We start from the raw sequence: 15,776 nt of genomic DNA on the forward strand, positions 1-15,776 counted from the left end.
AAAAAATCAAATAACAAATTAACAATCTCCACACAAACATTTTGCTCTAAAACATGAAATAAAAAGTTAGGTACACATTAAATACTTTTTCAGTTTGAATTAAAGAATATAAAAAATAAGTTATATAAAAAAATTACTGTTTTCTTTACCCGAATTATTACAATGGTTACATTAATTTTCAATTTGTTCAATTCGCAGGACAAATCTACAAATATTAAAATATCTGTGAATCGAAATTCATAAAAGTATATTTTATTTAAACATATGTACAGCCATTTCCTAAGAAATTTACATTACATTTTATTATCAATTTCTATATCACCCCTGCAAACTAAAAAATAATAATGAAGCAATGATAAACAATTAGTCTAATAATATATTTTGGGGGCGGCAATTACCAATATGTCTCAATACAAAAAAAAATGACTAAATATATATTTATTTGTGTAACAATATTTCCTTTTAATTATTGGTAAAACAATTGCTAATTAAATAACGATTGGGCTAGAATGTGCTACACGTCAAGTGTAACTGTAATCCGATACTAATTAAAAATCATGGTGATGGGACGTTACAAGAAAATAACATTTCAGCAGCAACCACCACCTGCTAAATTGCTGGACTCACCTTAAACATAAAAAAAATACATAAGAAATTTCTCCTCTATTGGTAGAACAATTTGATTTAATAAAACACTTATTTGAAATTATGTGAGAGTTTAAAATTTTAAGTTTTTCTATTTGATAAATTAAATTTAAAAAATATATATACCTTTAATATTTTCTTTCTCAATAATTATTGAGAAAACACTGAAGATAAGAAGTAGGGACAAAACCTTCTGTTAAATCTACCGGACGGCGCACTCTCGTCCACCCATCCCCTTGGTCAACTTCAATAATTAAAAGTTCCTCACCGTCCACCATAGCCATTGATCCTTCACTTGTTGCTTTAAAAAAAAGAAACAATATTGCAAATGATTTTTTTTTAAATTATTATAATGATATAAATACCATCAAATGAATAAAGAGCTTTGCAAGTTCCCAATGATGGCAGAAGTTCGGTCTCGTAGTATGGTGGAGGCGGATCGTCAGATTCAGGCAGAGATGAATGGGAAGCGCCGATGCCACTTTCAGGACTGTCCGAGCACCTGCACGTTTAGAAAAACTTATATCTTGACAATTTAACGTTCACAGTTTATAAACAATTGTCAGTTTGGAAGCGAGACCAAGCTGATAACAATACTGACACATGGGATGGAAGGGGTGTCCCAGGTGCGGACTGTTTGTTGATGTGGTTGTGATTGTGATTAGCTGAGACACTCGAATCTGATGCTGATCTGCTTAACGAATCATCATCTCCACCTGATCCACCACTATTTCTTAAAAAACAAAAAAATACAACTATAAATAAAAGCTCTTTGCTTAAATACATAGTAGAAATGACTAGTTGATTAGTTTAATTCAAAAGTTTTAGTATTTTTCAATGAATGAATAAAGTATGTTATAATTATATAGTTGATAGTTTTATATGAAAAATGAAATAAACACAAAAACATACAGAGAAGTTTCTAGCCCATAGAAATTATGTTTAGAAATTTGATCGACCCCTTGATGTTATAAAAATATATTTCATCACCTAGGTTCCAACATTTTGATTTTATTTCTGGGTAATTTTTATGGCTCTTGAGTCAATTCCCAAAACAAATCTCACAAAAAAAAAAGGATGAAAATAAATTTCTTGTTTTAAATTAGTTCTAGACTAGTTTAATAGAGTTATTACAAATGATCAGTATAGACTACATAATTATACTGTTAGATATCCATCCAATAATTAGAAAATCTTTCGGGTTTGTTAAATTATCCAAAACTCTTTAACACTTGCACCGTCGTTGTGGGTCTTCAAGACAGAATTTTTTTAAAAATATTTTATTACATTTTGCAAATTACAATATGTAATTTAATGAGCTACAATATATATGTATATATATTTATTTACATGGAGGGGAGTAAATAATCAATATTATTCTCCGCTTCACTTCACTAAATAAACTTCCCTGCTCCCTGCCTACTTCTCAGAAAGGAGGTCACGGGCCCATTTCCTCTGAGACGCCTTATGGGATTGTCGAGACGGGCTTGGATGAGACTATTGGAGTGTTGGGAGAGATTATTGTGAAACTTGGTAAATTTTTAGGGGATTTTCTATTTTGGACAAATGGGAATTTATGTTCGTTTTGGAGGATATTGGAGACATAATACAGAGGATTTATGAGTGATCTGAGGCCTATATATTTAAAGGACTATACATTGGATTTTGTAAGATTTAGCGGTTCTCCCATATGTCCAAATCGTTGTAGTAGCGTTTAAGTTTGTTTTTCGTTGATAGCTTGGATTGTTGCTTATAAGTTTTGTCATTTGCTCAATGTTAGGCGTGAGTCTAGATGGAATCCAAGATAGGGAACTCAGCCGCATTTGGGGATAGGAAAGTGTTGCTGTAGTATATAGCAAGAAGAGATTTGCTTTGGAGTGTAAATGTGACGTGGATGCACTTCCCTTTCATTTATGTTCATTTTCTGTAGTGTTCACTTAATTAGAGAACAATTAATTAAGGTTTTTAGTTGAGATAAAAAAGTCAATGGCACGAGCGGGATTCGAACCCACGATCTTCGGCTAGACGCTGTTTCTCTACCACTTGAACTATCGTGACCTCGATCCCGCTCATGCCATTGACTTTTTTATCTCAACTAAAAACCTTAATTAATCGTAATATATTAATTGGTCAAGCGGAACACGAAATTAGTGAATTTAATGATTTAAAATGAAGTATATTTCACTAAAGCTCTCCGTGGCCATTTCATTTGTCGCCGAGAATCCAATCCGATTATACGACATTTGAAAAATGGCAAAAAGGAGGGCAAATTCAAAAGGTGGGGTTGAGATGGGAAGTTAGTGTCCGAGTGAATCGAGGTCACGATAGCTCAAGTGGTAGAGCAGCGGCGTATCTAGCCGATGATCGTGGGTTCGAATCCCGCTCGTGCCAGTGACTTTTTAATCTCAACTAAAAACCTTAATTAATCGTAATATATTAATTGGTCAAGCGGACCACGAAATTAGTGAATTTAATAATTACAGAACCTTGGGCATCATCGGCTGATGGGCCCCTCCCGAAATGGAACGACTTGGTATATCTCTTTTGTTCGAGATGCTGAAAGAAGCACACATTTGTGACACATCCAGATCAAACAATCAATTTTTTTTTTAAATACCATTATGGCAGTGAGCTTTTTTTTTTCTTTTTTTTAAATTATGTCATTATTTTTCAAGTATATGTTTTTTCAATATTTTTCCCCCCAGCACGAAAAAAGATAGCACAGGTGATGAAAATCTTTATGTGTTATCTGTTTTTTTTTCTTAATAGCAATTTGACAACCTGAAGTACCTTCAAAAAGTTAGCAATCTACGAAAACTGGAAACAAAATATGAGGGAGAGAGTCAGTGACAAAGATGGGCGAAAGAAAGAACACTGTTTAAAAAACAGAGGGCCAGCGATGACCACTTGATGTTTGTCGGCCCAGAAATAATGCATACTAAAGTATAAATAAAATGTGGGCATACGCATGAAAATTGTTATTTATTAGTTAGCTATAATAGACACACTAAATAAATAAACATAAAACAAAAAACATCTTATTGTAGTTTTTTTATTACAAAAAAAAAGAAAGAAAGAAAAGAAAAAAAATATATAGCAAAAAGTTTCATTGGTTGAAAAAAGGTTTCATTTGCTTGAAAAAAGGTTTCATTTGCTTGAAAAATGGTTTCATTTGCTTGAAAAATTGTTTCATTTGGTTGAAAAAAGGTTTCATTTGATTGAAAAAAGGTTTCATTTGATTGAAAAAAAGTTTCATTTGCTTGGAAAAAGGTTTCATTTGACTGAAAAAAGGTTTCATTTGGTTGAAAAAAGGTTTCATTTGCTTGGAAAAATGTTTCATTTGATGGAAAAAGTTTCATTTGACTGAAAAATGCTATATAGGGCCTAAAAAGACCCACCATGGCAGTCCAAGTACTTGTTTTTACTGACAATAGTGCAAGTGTTAAAGTTATTTTGTTAAGAAATAATAATTAATTAATGATTAAATGCAACCTTAAGAAAACAATCCAAAATTTCAAAAATGGTAGCATGTACTCCACCAAATAATTTACCTACTACTGCTAGCCTCTTCGACTGGTAGTGACCAACTAAAAGTACATTCAATGATAAAAATCATTTAAAAAATTGAAGAAAAAATGGACTATTTTATTTAAATATATGCTTAAGTCAATATATGAAGAAGAATTTTAAAAGTTTAAAAAAGTATTTTAAAAAGGGTTAATTTGGACAGTTTTTAAAATGTTAATTTAAATGAAGAAAAGATAGATTTTATCTAGCCATTGGCTTCCTTCACCTAAATAAAGGGATTCATATCATTTTTTTACCTATTTCTATTGACTTCTTCAACAGGGATCAACCAGCTGTAATTATATTTGAAAATATTACAAATAGGAATTTTAATGCGTCTTGTCAAACTGTCGTAATAGTAATACCCACCTGTGTTGCCTGCATACACCGTTGTGAAGGGATGTGTCGTTCTGGTTGTCCTCGAGGTACGACTGGTACTTGTGGAGGTCTTGTCTCAGCTTGTCGAGCCTGTGACTGCTGTCGTTCAGTTGACCTTCGATCGTCATCGGATCGCCTAATGTCGAATTCTGTTCATACACGCCTTTCATCTTCATCAACCCGTCCCTGGAATTTTTCATTATAACGACGCGATCGATTGAAAAGGCGGTTTTTTTTAATACCTGGCAGCAGATTCCTGGTGTATCTTGGACTGTATTTCGTCGATTTTGGATTGCAGCTTCTTTCTCCTCTGGTTTGGAGGCAAGTCGCTATAGTCATCCTTGTTATCGCCATTTCCAGAAAGATTGTTCTATAAGTAATTCACACATTTGTAGGATAAATGCTTGTTTTTCGACGCGCATACATCTAAATTCTAAATCCAGACTGAAAGTGCATTTTTACTAAAATAATTCATCCATAACTGTCAGTTTAAATGAATTGCAATAATAAAGCAGCACAACTACTACAATTGCGCTTACAATATATTTGATATCTTGTATCATACTATTTATTATATAATTTTTAATCATTTGCACATTAAAAAAAATCCACATATATAAATAAATATTAAAATTTCTTTAAACTATTTACTGAATAGATATATAGCATGTGCCTACCTTGAGAGAATGGCACATATCGAATAGCTTCTGTGGAGGCATGAACAAACCCAAGCATGTTACTATTCTCACAGTACAGACAAAGCGAAAAAGAAAAAGAGAAACAGTTGAATCATGCCGCAAAAATTAAATACTATCTGCAGTCCTAAATTCTGTTATGCAATGACTAACACAGTGGGTTGCTTTGTGCTAGAAGACTTTTGCCTCCATGGCAGAATATTAAAAATTAAAAAAAAAATGCTTGTATATAAAGCTTTCTATAAGCTCCAGTTTAGGCAATTTTCACTGAGTGTGATGTCATGCAAAAATGTACACAAAAACGTGTAAAAAGCCATGTTTTAAATCCAATTTTTATTTATGAAAGCAAGTTAACAAGAAATTAATTTCAAAAAACCACATGGCATTTATAGCTAAAAAATCAACGAGCAAAAGAAACACCTGAAAGATCAGCCCAATATTAGATGTTTTTAATAAACCATAAAACTTTATCATTTACTTTGTTCAATCAGCTTTTTCTGAATTTCTTGAAAAAATCCTGATTTATTACATCAGACGAATCACTGTAATAATTGTGAAAATAAATGATGATACGAAAATCTCAAGTTTATCTGTTTGTGTATGGTCCAACTTTGAACTCTGAAGGCACCTTTAACTTACAGTGATGAGCACTTATACCTTTGCAGCTACCAATATCTCATCAATTATTGATACTGGCTTTCACTTTTTACCATAAAAATGCATTATAACATCGATATTTTAAAAAGAACTGTCTGAAAACTGAATTATATTTATATGAGGCAATTATTAATTTTATTAAACAGCCATTAACTATAAATATGTTGATATTAACATTATGTACAGTTAATTAATTAAGGTTTTAAGTTGGGATAAAAAAGTCAGTGTCACGAGCAGGATTTGAACCCACGACCTTTGGCTTGATACGCTGCTACTCGACCACTTGAGCTATCATGACTTCGATCCACTCGGGCACTAACTTCCCATCTCAACCCCACCTTTTGAATTTTCCCTCCTTTTTGCCATTTTTCAAATGTTGTGTAATCTATTTGATTCTCGGCGACAAATGAAATGGCCATGGAGAGCGTTAGTGAAGTATACTTCTTTTTAATTCATTAAATTCACTATTTTTCATGGTCCGCTTTTTTTTTTTTTTTTCCAATTAATATCATTCAATTTATTAAGGTTTTAAGTTGAGATAAAAAAAGTCAGTGTCACAAGCGGGATTCGAACCCATGACCTTCGGCTTGATACTCTGCTACTCTACCACTTAGTGCTGGGGATATTTAGTGGGAAGTTAAGTATCCGAGAGGATCAAAGTCATGAATAGCTCAAGTGGTAGAGTAGCGGCGTATCTGAAGGTTGTGGGTTCGAAACCGCTTGTGACACTGACTTTTTTTATCTCAACTTAAAACCTTAATTAATTGAGTGATATTAACTGGTCAAGTAGACCACGAAAAATAGTGAATTATGTACAGTACACTACAATGGTAGCTGAATGGTTAGTAGATCCCTTGGCCATGGGTTCAATTCCTAGTGTAGCCCCTGGCCGTTTTTTCTCAAACCCATTTTCCATAAAAATACGTTTACACAGCATCAAACGACTTCTCCCCTGGCTAATATGAAAGATCATAAGGCCGTAAGACAAAGTTAGGAAGGAGAAGAAAATGCAACAATAATACACCATCAGCTAATTAGCACAGGAGTTGTTGATGTAATACTGCTGCAGAAGAATGCAATGGTGTGTTTCTTGTATCGTAAACAATGGAGTGTAAACAAATCACTGTTCATTATAACTTTACTTGAGTATATATAATTTAAAATGTATATTTCCCAATATTACATTATTATGTATGAATTTATAGTAAAGAAGAAGCAAATATATTTTATTCTTGTGCGTTGGGCACCCATGAATAAAAAATAGAAATGTGTGGTGATTAGAGACCATTAGTCGATAATTATTAAGAAATCGTGAGATGCGGTCTGGTGTGATGTAGGTTTCAGAAAAACATTTTCTTTATCGTGCCAACATTTTGATCTTTATTGAGCCCTGAAGATGATCTCAATAAAGATCAAAACATTGGAACGATAAAGAAAATTTTCTCTGAAACCTACATCACACCAGACCGCATCTCACGATTTCTGAATAATTAAAAAATACAAAATTTGGCCCAATTTGTGTCAAAATTAAATTTTCTTATTTACTCAATATTATTATTTATTACAATTAATTAAGGTTTTTAGTTGAGATAAAAAAGCCAATGGCACGAGTGGGATTCGAACCCACGATCTTTGGCTAGATATGCTGCTGCTCTACCACTTGAGCTATCGTGACCTCGATCCTCCCGGACACTAATTTCCCATCTCAATCCCACCTTTTTGAATTTTCTCTCTTTTATCTCAACTAGAAACCTTAATTAATTGTAATATATTAATTGGTCAAGCGGACCACAAAATTAGTGAATTTAATTATTATTTATTATTATTCTCATTTATTAAAAATTAAATAAGAAGGGGAAAGAATTAACAGAATATTAACCATCCTCAATAGGGACAAAGAGGTAATCAAAGAGACAGGACTAAAGGTAGAAAGGAGGTGAGGCATGGTGAATAGAATGAGGTAAATTAAAGAACGAATGTGGCAAGTGTGTATAGAAGACTTGAATTTTAACAGATGATGTATTTTATAGGAAATAAATGGGAAGAATTGTTTGATAAAGGAAGGAACTAAGAAAGTATAGCTTGCGATAGCCATTTCATACTTATGAGATACATGCTCTGAGGAGCTAAATATGAACTTGATGAAATTCATGATTCTCTTGAGTCTGGTGAATCATCATGGAAGTGGGGAAGCGCAAGGGATGAGACCAGGAGTTTACAGTTGCTGATTGGGAAGAGTTGGCTTGCATGACGTAATTGGCGGTATGTAAATGTGTGAACAGAAAGGTTTCTAATTAGAACTGCATGATTTTGTTTATTAAGATCAGTAAGCTAATGGAGTGTATAAGCAGAAAAATTCCGTTGTAATCTCAAAAGCTTGTAAATTAATACGTTTAATAATAAAAGCATGAAATTTACCGAGCTGTGTTTCCTTTAAATAGAGTTATGTTAAAATACAAAGCGTAAACTTGAGTTTTATAACTTAACATCCACTGAGTTAACCTTGGACAATATTCCACATTACAAAATAATTGACAAAGAACAGACAGGTTTAATATAAGATTGGGCGATTTTCAAGTACTGATATTATAGCATTTTTCAATCAAATGAAACCTTTTTTCAATTAAATGAAACTTTTTTTTCAATCAAATGAAACCTTTTTTCAGTCAAATGAAACTATTTTTCAAGCAAATGAAACCTTTTTTCAATCACATGAAAACTTTTTTCAATTAAATGAAATTTTTTCAAGCAAATGAAACCTAAAACCTAATGATAATAATTATTTAGAGGAATAAATAAATGACATTATAGTACTAACAATAATTTTTATGATAATTGAATATTAATATTACAATAATTGAATCGTAAGGCTTAGGTACAAGAACGTTTCTTGTGAAAATCCATTTTCACATTGGTATTGGTTTATGATGATTGACTCTCATTTTTATTTCTCTACCACTTTGAACTATATATTTAATATTACAATCATTACAATTGAGTTGGTAAACCCCACTTTTTGCCAAGTTGTCTACCTTGTCTTTAGGTTTTGGGAGGATGTTTTTAACTGACCCCGTTCTTCTATAAGCTATTCTAAAACCTTCTTGTTTAATAATTTTACTAATTTTTTCCGATAATTCACCAATGTATGGCAAACAACGGACACCTAATAATTCATTTATGGTGGGGTGGCTGAGTCCTATTGTTAATTCTTTTAAAGTTAATTTTTTAAATCTTTTAACTAGCAACTTATCAATAAATATTTCTAGATACCCATTGTTTTTTGTTGTTAAGATCATAAAAATTATTATTAGTACTATAATGTCATTTATTTATTCCTTTACATAATTATTATCATTAGGTTTTAGGTTTCATTTGCTTGAAAAAAATTCATTTGCTTGAAAAAAGGTTTCATTTGCTTGAAAAAAGGTTTCATTTGCTTGGAAAAAGGTTTCATTTGATTGAAAAAGGTTTCATTTGCTTGAAAAAAGGTTTCATTTGGCTGAAAAAGGTTTCATTTGATTGAAAAAAGTTTCATTTGATTGAAAAAAAGTTTCATTTGGTTGAAAAAAAGTTTCATTTGATTGAATAATGCTATATATAATTGAAATAAAAATAAAACAGTAATAAATTAGGCTGTTTGTCATTTAGAATGTTAATGTTAAAAATTTTTAAATCGCTGTTACTAATGAAATTTTGTTAGTACATACAAAAGAGAAACAATATATGATATTCGGTTTACATGTAAATAAATCGCAGACCCTGTGAACGACTTGTCAGTTAAAATTGCCTGATAATAGAAAATTGATGACTGCAAATACATTTATAAAACAACAGCAGGAACAGTTTTAAATTTGTAAGAAAGCGAAATATGAGAAAGCAGAGAGCATGACAGCGGTTATTATGTTAGTGCACATAGATGCTTTAGGACAGGAGTAAAACTATGAAAATAAAATTTAACAACAATAATGACTACATGAAATTCCTGATACTTACTATGTGTATCGGTAGCAAACACCATCCACCAATGTAAATTCAGTTGATATCGCAACATCGATTATTTGGAACATAACAGAGAAAAACAGAAACAAAAAAAATCAAAATAAAATAATAAGGAGTAAGCTTATAATTTACTTCTTTTTGTTTCTTTTATAACAAATTAAGAGTTTACAGCTACTTTTTAAAAGTAATTAAAATTTCTAAATATCTACTCATGCTAGAAAAGTTTCAAGTTTAAAAAAAAATCCTCTAAGGAAATAATTCATCAAATGGAAAATGCTTTGATTTTAACATGCACATTACTTGTAAGTTCAAATTGGTTACTACTCCTGAAAAATTAATTAATTAAAAGTATGCATAGAGTTTATTTCTTCTTTTTTATTTGATTCCTGGTGAAAATTGAATTAATTTGTTTTAAAAAGAGAGGCAGTAGATTTTTTTAAATATTAAGTCCAGGAATTTTCAGAAGAAATGTAAGTTTTAAAATCCAACACCAGAAGCTTTTCATATAAATTATTTACATTATTTTAAGAGAAAAAAAATGATTTATTACAATGCGGAAAAAATTCTGTATTCTGTTCAGTTGAAAGCGATATGATAGATTGACAAAAGCGTTTTCTCTTGAAATACAATCGGACCACTCTGATACCTTGTTTGAGGAGAATATCCCAAAGAGGCCGACCCTCTTTCTCAGCTTGCTCGCTGACAACGTCCCTCTTGTCGTCGCCTCGGGTTTAATCGGCAAAGAAGTGTGTATCGTCGGAGTATGTTGGTTTCCATCGGGTTTGCTCAAATCGTCGAATGGGAAATCACCCGGTGTTTCAAACCCGGACTTGTACCTTTCTATCACCAAAAGGGTGTCCTGTAATTAAAAGAAAAATTAACCGTTCGGCCATTTATAGTGTCATAATATCTACAAACGGCATAGAGCATAATGTTCTAATTTGCTGGTTGCTGTAAAGTATTAGACTTTTGTTCAGCGTTGATTTAACGATAACAATTGTAATTTATATAATTTTTTCAACATTTTTTTTTTCATACTGTGGCAGATTGTTTCAAATTGTGCGAACTTTTGCACATGAAGTGAAAGCACAGTTATCAAGTTCCAACCAACCAAGCAGTTGGCAAGATTAGACTCCATCAATTATTTTTATTATCAAGTAACAAATAAGCAATTCATTAAAAAAAAATTCTCCTTCATTAAATGATTATGACTGACCAATTACAATAAATATGGCCAAGAATTTGTAATATATGTTTAATGCAGATAATATTTTATCTATATTATTTAAAAAAATTAAATTAGACCTTGGATTCTTTGAATATTATACACTGAAAAATTGGCATAGCAGTGTAAAAAATCACTATTATTAAAAGGCACTATTGAAAAATGGCAAAAAGGAGGGAAAATTCAAAAGGTGTGGTTGAGATGGGAAGTTGATGTCTGAGTGGATCAAGGTCACGATAGCTCAAGTGGTAGAGCAGCGGCGTATCAAGCCAAAGATCGTGGGTTCGAATCCCGCTCGTGCCATTGACTTTTATCTCAACTGAAAACCTTAATTAATTGTAATATATTAATTGGTCAAGCGGACGACTAAACTAGTGAATTGACTATTATTAAATTTAAAAAATACGTGTGATATATTTTAAATATTACAACATTTTAATATTTAAGCTTTCTTTTGGATAATTTTATTTTCAATTTAACAATGGCAACTCATTGCAGTTGTTGCTTCTGTATATAATTATACATTGATAGGATAAAAGAATTTGCTGTAAATTAAACAAAATTTGTTTCAACTTGTTAGCTAAATTTTTGAATTCTATCAATTTGACAAAAAAAAAATATATACCACGATATATTATGATTTTTTAAACATATGGTTTTAATTATTTTTTAAGAGGAGATATTAACTTTGGTGAAAAATAATTGATCTAATACCTCTTTTTCATGGATGGTTTTGGCAGCAGTGATGATACCATCTAAGCACTGGTTGATTATCGGAAAGACTTTCCTTTCGACTTCAACACTTTGAATCATAAAGTTTCTAATATTCCTAATCCTCTTTTCATCAAGTTCCTGAAGCTGCCTGAATATCTCGGGCATTAGGTACTTGTAGTGTTGTTTCTGAAAAGGAAACAAAATGTTATATATATATTTAAAAAAAAAAAAAACTAATTTTAACAACACAATACAAAAGGATTACCTGTTGTTCATTGGTCCTTTGCAGCTGATTGGCGTACTCGTTTTTCGCATCTTCAAACTGTTGCGATTTGATCGTCATGTTCATTTTCTGTTTTTCGACCTCGGCCCTGGACAGGTTGTAATCAGCGTCAGCACGTTTGAAGCTGTCAGTCGCCTTCTCGGCTTCTTTGGAAGCTTTCTCATAGTTTTTCCGTGACCTTTCTAGGCTAGTTATTTGCTGATTTAAATTGGCCACCATACGATTTCCTTCTGCCAGCAACTGGAAGCAAAATATAACATGTCTTCTTTTGTTCTCTCAAGAAAAAACTTCTACCTAAACAATTAATCTTAATAAACTGAACATAATAAACAATAGCAACTAGCTAAACTAAAAAAAAGTTAAAATAAGAACAACAGTTCGTAATATGTTGCCAATATTGAGAAATATTGCCGTTGTTGATTAATGCCAATTTTTCTGAGATAAACAGTATCTTGTCTTCAAACCTATGCTTCTTTTATACATTCTGAAACATATTTTACTCCTTAGACTGCAAAGGCCAAGAGCTTATCTTTTAGTTTATGGCCTAAAAGTGCCTTGGATAGGGTTCATCAAGTCCTAACAAATGTGTGCCAACTACTTAACTATTGTGTATCCTGTGACTGGTGAATAATAATTCTGTTTTGTATTTCCAAGGCATTTAGTTTGATTTTGCAATTCAGAACCATATTTGAGTTGATGTATGAATTCAATGAAGTGACGTCTGCTTGGCATAATACATATTATTTCTGAATAATCTATTATGACAGAATGTATCTCAACAGAACTTCCAATTGAATGGGATCCTTGGTATCTGAGAGATTTGGGAAACAAACAGGCTCTCCTTCCACTCTATTATGTACACTGATGGATAAAATAAACGCACTACCCTTAAACTTTAATGTATTTAGGTTTATTCATATTTTCCATGCCTAAAATAGGTTTAGTTGTAAAAATAAGAAAATTTTTATTACTTAATTCTTAAAAAACAATTATTGAGTAAAGAAAACAAAAAACAGAAAATTAAGAAACAAATAAAAACAAATTTAAACAATAATACAAAACTTTTTTATCCCCTTTAATATTGATTATTTCCACCTCTGGCACAAATCACGTCCATTAAACACCTTTACACTCCTTGGAAATTAATTCTGATAAAATCCAGGGGAATTCTTTCCCATTCATCAAGAACGGCTGCTTCCAACTTGTCTAGGTCCTATCTTCTTCAGGTTAGAACCTGTGTTTCGCAGTTGTACTCATCGCTTAAATTGGTACCAAATGTGTCAGGTCTAAACTTCGAGCTGGCCACACCAAACACTCAATTCCAACTTCATTCAGGTAGTGTTCCTCACACATGCTCTATGGGACCTGGCATTATCCTGCTTTTGCAAGAATCAACGATGTGGGGGTGGAGGCAAATGGCACTACAAGTTCTTCCTCACACAACAACCAATACGATGTGGACGTCCATGGAAATGCCATCCTAGAACATCAATGATCCACCAAGGAATGACACCTGGGGAACCATACAGCATGGCACACGTTCCTTTCTCTTGAGCGTCTTATATGAAATTATGCCCATCTGAAGGTTTAAGCCTCACCTCATCTGTAAAGAGAACTTGGCCCCAATCTCCCAATCTTCCAACACACATTTTCCTGTACAAATTGATGCCTGGCCATTTTCTGAGATATAAGAAGAGGTCCACGAGCTGGGTGCTGGGTCCTGAAGTTATTTTCATTGAGCCTTCTTCTTACAGTCCTGGAGGACATCAAAATATTTCGGATTTAACTTATTAGCTCATTTCCCGTAATTTTGCTGTTTCATAGAGCCTGATGACTATTGTCTCTCTCTTCTGTTGACCTCGGTTGCACCTTTCCTGGCCTTCTGATGTGAAGCCCTGTTTCTCTGAATCGCTGAATAACCTTTCCTGGAGCTGGAGGGTAATTTACACTCAGTCTCCTGGTGACTTTGCACTGGTTGATCCTTTCTCTAATAATGTTATGACCCTGATGCTGTCATACTCACTCAAATACCTGACTGGAGCCATTGAAAAAGATTTAAGGATAAGAACAATATCAAATGAAATCAACAAAGGAAAAAAGATTAACTGAAAACAATCTTAAGGCAAAGCAGAGCGGAAGGGCATAACATCACGTTTTGTTCAATGCGATTGATTGGTACACAAAAGTAAACAAAGCATTATTTGTTTATTTTGACACGATAGTTCCTAATTACCTGTAAATAATGTAGAAAGTTCATTATTAAACTAAATAAATTGAGTGGTGTTAAATTTGGCCATCAGTGTACAGACTGTCCATTCCTAGAGAGACTTCTGGAGTCTTCCTTCTTTTTCATTCTTTTTTTTAAACCTAAATCGATCTAATTTGTAGTTGAACTTGTTTTGATTATCCTCGGAGACAAAAATATCAGATATTCCAGTCATCCTATTTTCCAAAAGCTGAAACTTGTCAGAATGGCCAAAACAGTACGGATAAGCAGAATAATACAATCAAAAAGACTAAAGTCAACATCATGAGGAAATTAGACAAAACTTCATCATAGGTGAAGATTGGCCTCAGCATCAAGAATTACATCAAGAAGCAGATTTAAAGGAACATTTTACCTGCTATCCTGATGCTAACCATTAGAGCTCAAATTTTCTTGGCAATGTGATCTTTAAAGAGTGTTTTAACTGATAACAAAATCCTTAATATAATTTAACATTAGAAAAATTAATTTTTAAAATACCTATACCAAGCTTATTGAAATTTTTATATTTATGAAGAGGGGCCATTAATAAAACTAGAGTAAGCACGGAAAACAGAGCAGCAATGTGGACTTTAAGCGATTCAGAACACAAAGTGAAATTGTGCAGACAATGAGTACAAGGGGGAGAAATGTGTTTCAATGACTGCCCCCTTTTGATGATTGTCTCTCACTGATGAGTATTGCGACTCTAGGGCTGGATGGTAATAACTTTTGCAGGTCAAACTGTAGCTTTATTTGGGAAAAAATTTGGTTTTATATTATAGTATTGGCATGTGTGATGGTTCTATCTATGAAGGAAATAAAGCTAATGCTTTTTAATCCCTTCATAAGACTTCTTTTCAAACTGTGCTTCCATAACAGAAAACTTTCCTAGCAACAGAAACCCAAAAATACTAAAATATATATTATAATTAAATAAATAAAGGAAGAGATAAATGCTACTACCACATTCAACTATCAGAAGGAAAGACCAATTTTGACTGCTAAATTACAAGTAGTATTTTTTACATAAACTAAGTTGTAAGGTGCCAAGGTAACTTATCAAAGTATGCTTAGTATAAAAGAAGCATTGAGAAGCAAAAAGGTGAATATATTTTGGTCCATTTTGCCCCTAACTTACATTCAAGTCCAGCAACAGTTTCCTGGCTAAAAAGTTGGCTTTTATAATATAAATAATTTGTTGAAGTAGTGAGGAGCGGTCAAGAATGAGGTAGTTTAGAAAAACATCTTTTTCATTTTTTTGCCGACGTTTCGACCTTTATTTGGGTCATCTCCAGGGACTGGGTAAATTACAAAACATATGTTGATTGGAAAAAATACAAAAATACAAGATGCAAACATAAATTT

At 32.4% G+C, this 15,776-nt stretch overlaps 1 protein-coding gene across 12 annotated transcripts in view; it reads right to left on the reverse strand.

Annotated features, from left to right (window-relative positions):
* Nucleotides 1-423: 423 nt before the first annotated feature.
* Nucleotides 424-15,776, reverse strand: part of LOC106662798 (formin-binding protein 1-like) — a 146,550-nt gene continuing 131,197 nt past the window's right edge. For 2 of the 12 annotated variants that reach the window (XM_024228821.1, XM_014387141.2), the window contains exons 5-15: nucleotides 12,146-12,403; nucleotides 11,881-12,066; nucleotides 10,588-10,800; nucleotides 4,833-4,960; nucleotides 4,582-4,776; nucleotides 4,470-4,505; nucleotides 4,197-4,232; nucleotides 1,247-1,378; nucleotides 1,011-1,147; nucleotides 772-946; nucleotides 424-627 (exon numbers count right to left, since the gene is read on the reverse strand). In XM_024228821.1, coding sequence (XP_024084589.1) covers nucleotides 789-946; nucleotides 1,011-1,147; nucleotides 1,247-1,378; nucleotides 4,197-4,232; nucleotides 4,470-4,505; nucleotides 4,582-4,776; nucleotides 4,833-4,960; nucleotides 10,588-10,800; nucleotides 11,881-12,066; nucleotides 12,146-12,403 — 1,479 coding nt within the window. In that variant the 3' untranslated portion in view covers nucleotides 424-627; nucleotides 772-788. The remainder of the gene's footprint in view (nucleotides 628-771; nucleotides 947-1,010; nucleotides 1,148-1,246; nucleotides 1,379-4,196; nucleotides 4,233-4,469; nucleotides 4,506-4,581; nucleotides 4,777-4,832; nucleotides 4,961-10,587; nucleotides 10,801-11,880; nucleotides 12,067-12,145; nucleotides 12,404-15,776) is intronic. The other 10 variants (XM_024228814.1, XM_024228815.1, XM_014387144.2 and 7 more) reach the window with 10 other exon arrangements.

Source organism: Cimex lectularius, unplaced genomic scaffold, assembly GCF_000648675.2.
Source record: "Cimex lectularius strain Harlan isolate CLEC.00 unplaced genomic scaffold, Clec_2.1 scaffold256, whole genome shotgun sequence".
NCBI lineage: Eukaryota > Metazoa > Arthropoda > Insecta > Hemiptera > Cimicidae > Cimex > Cimex lectularius.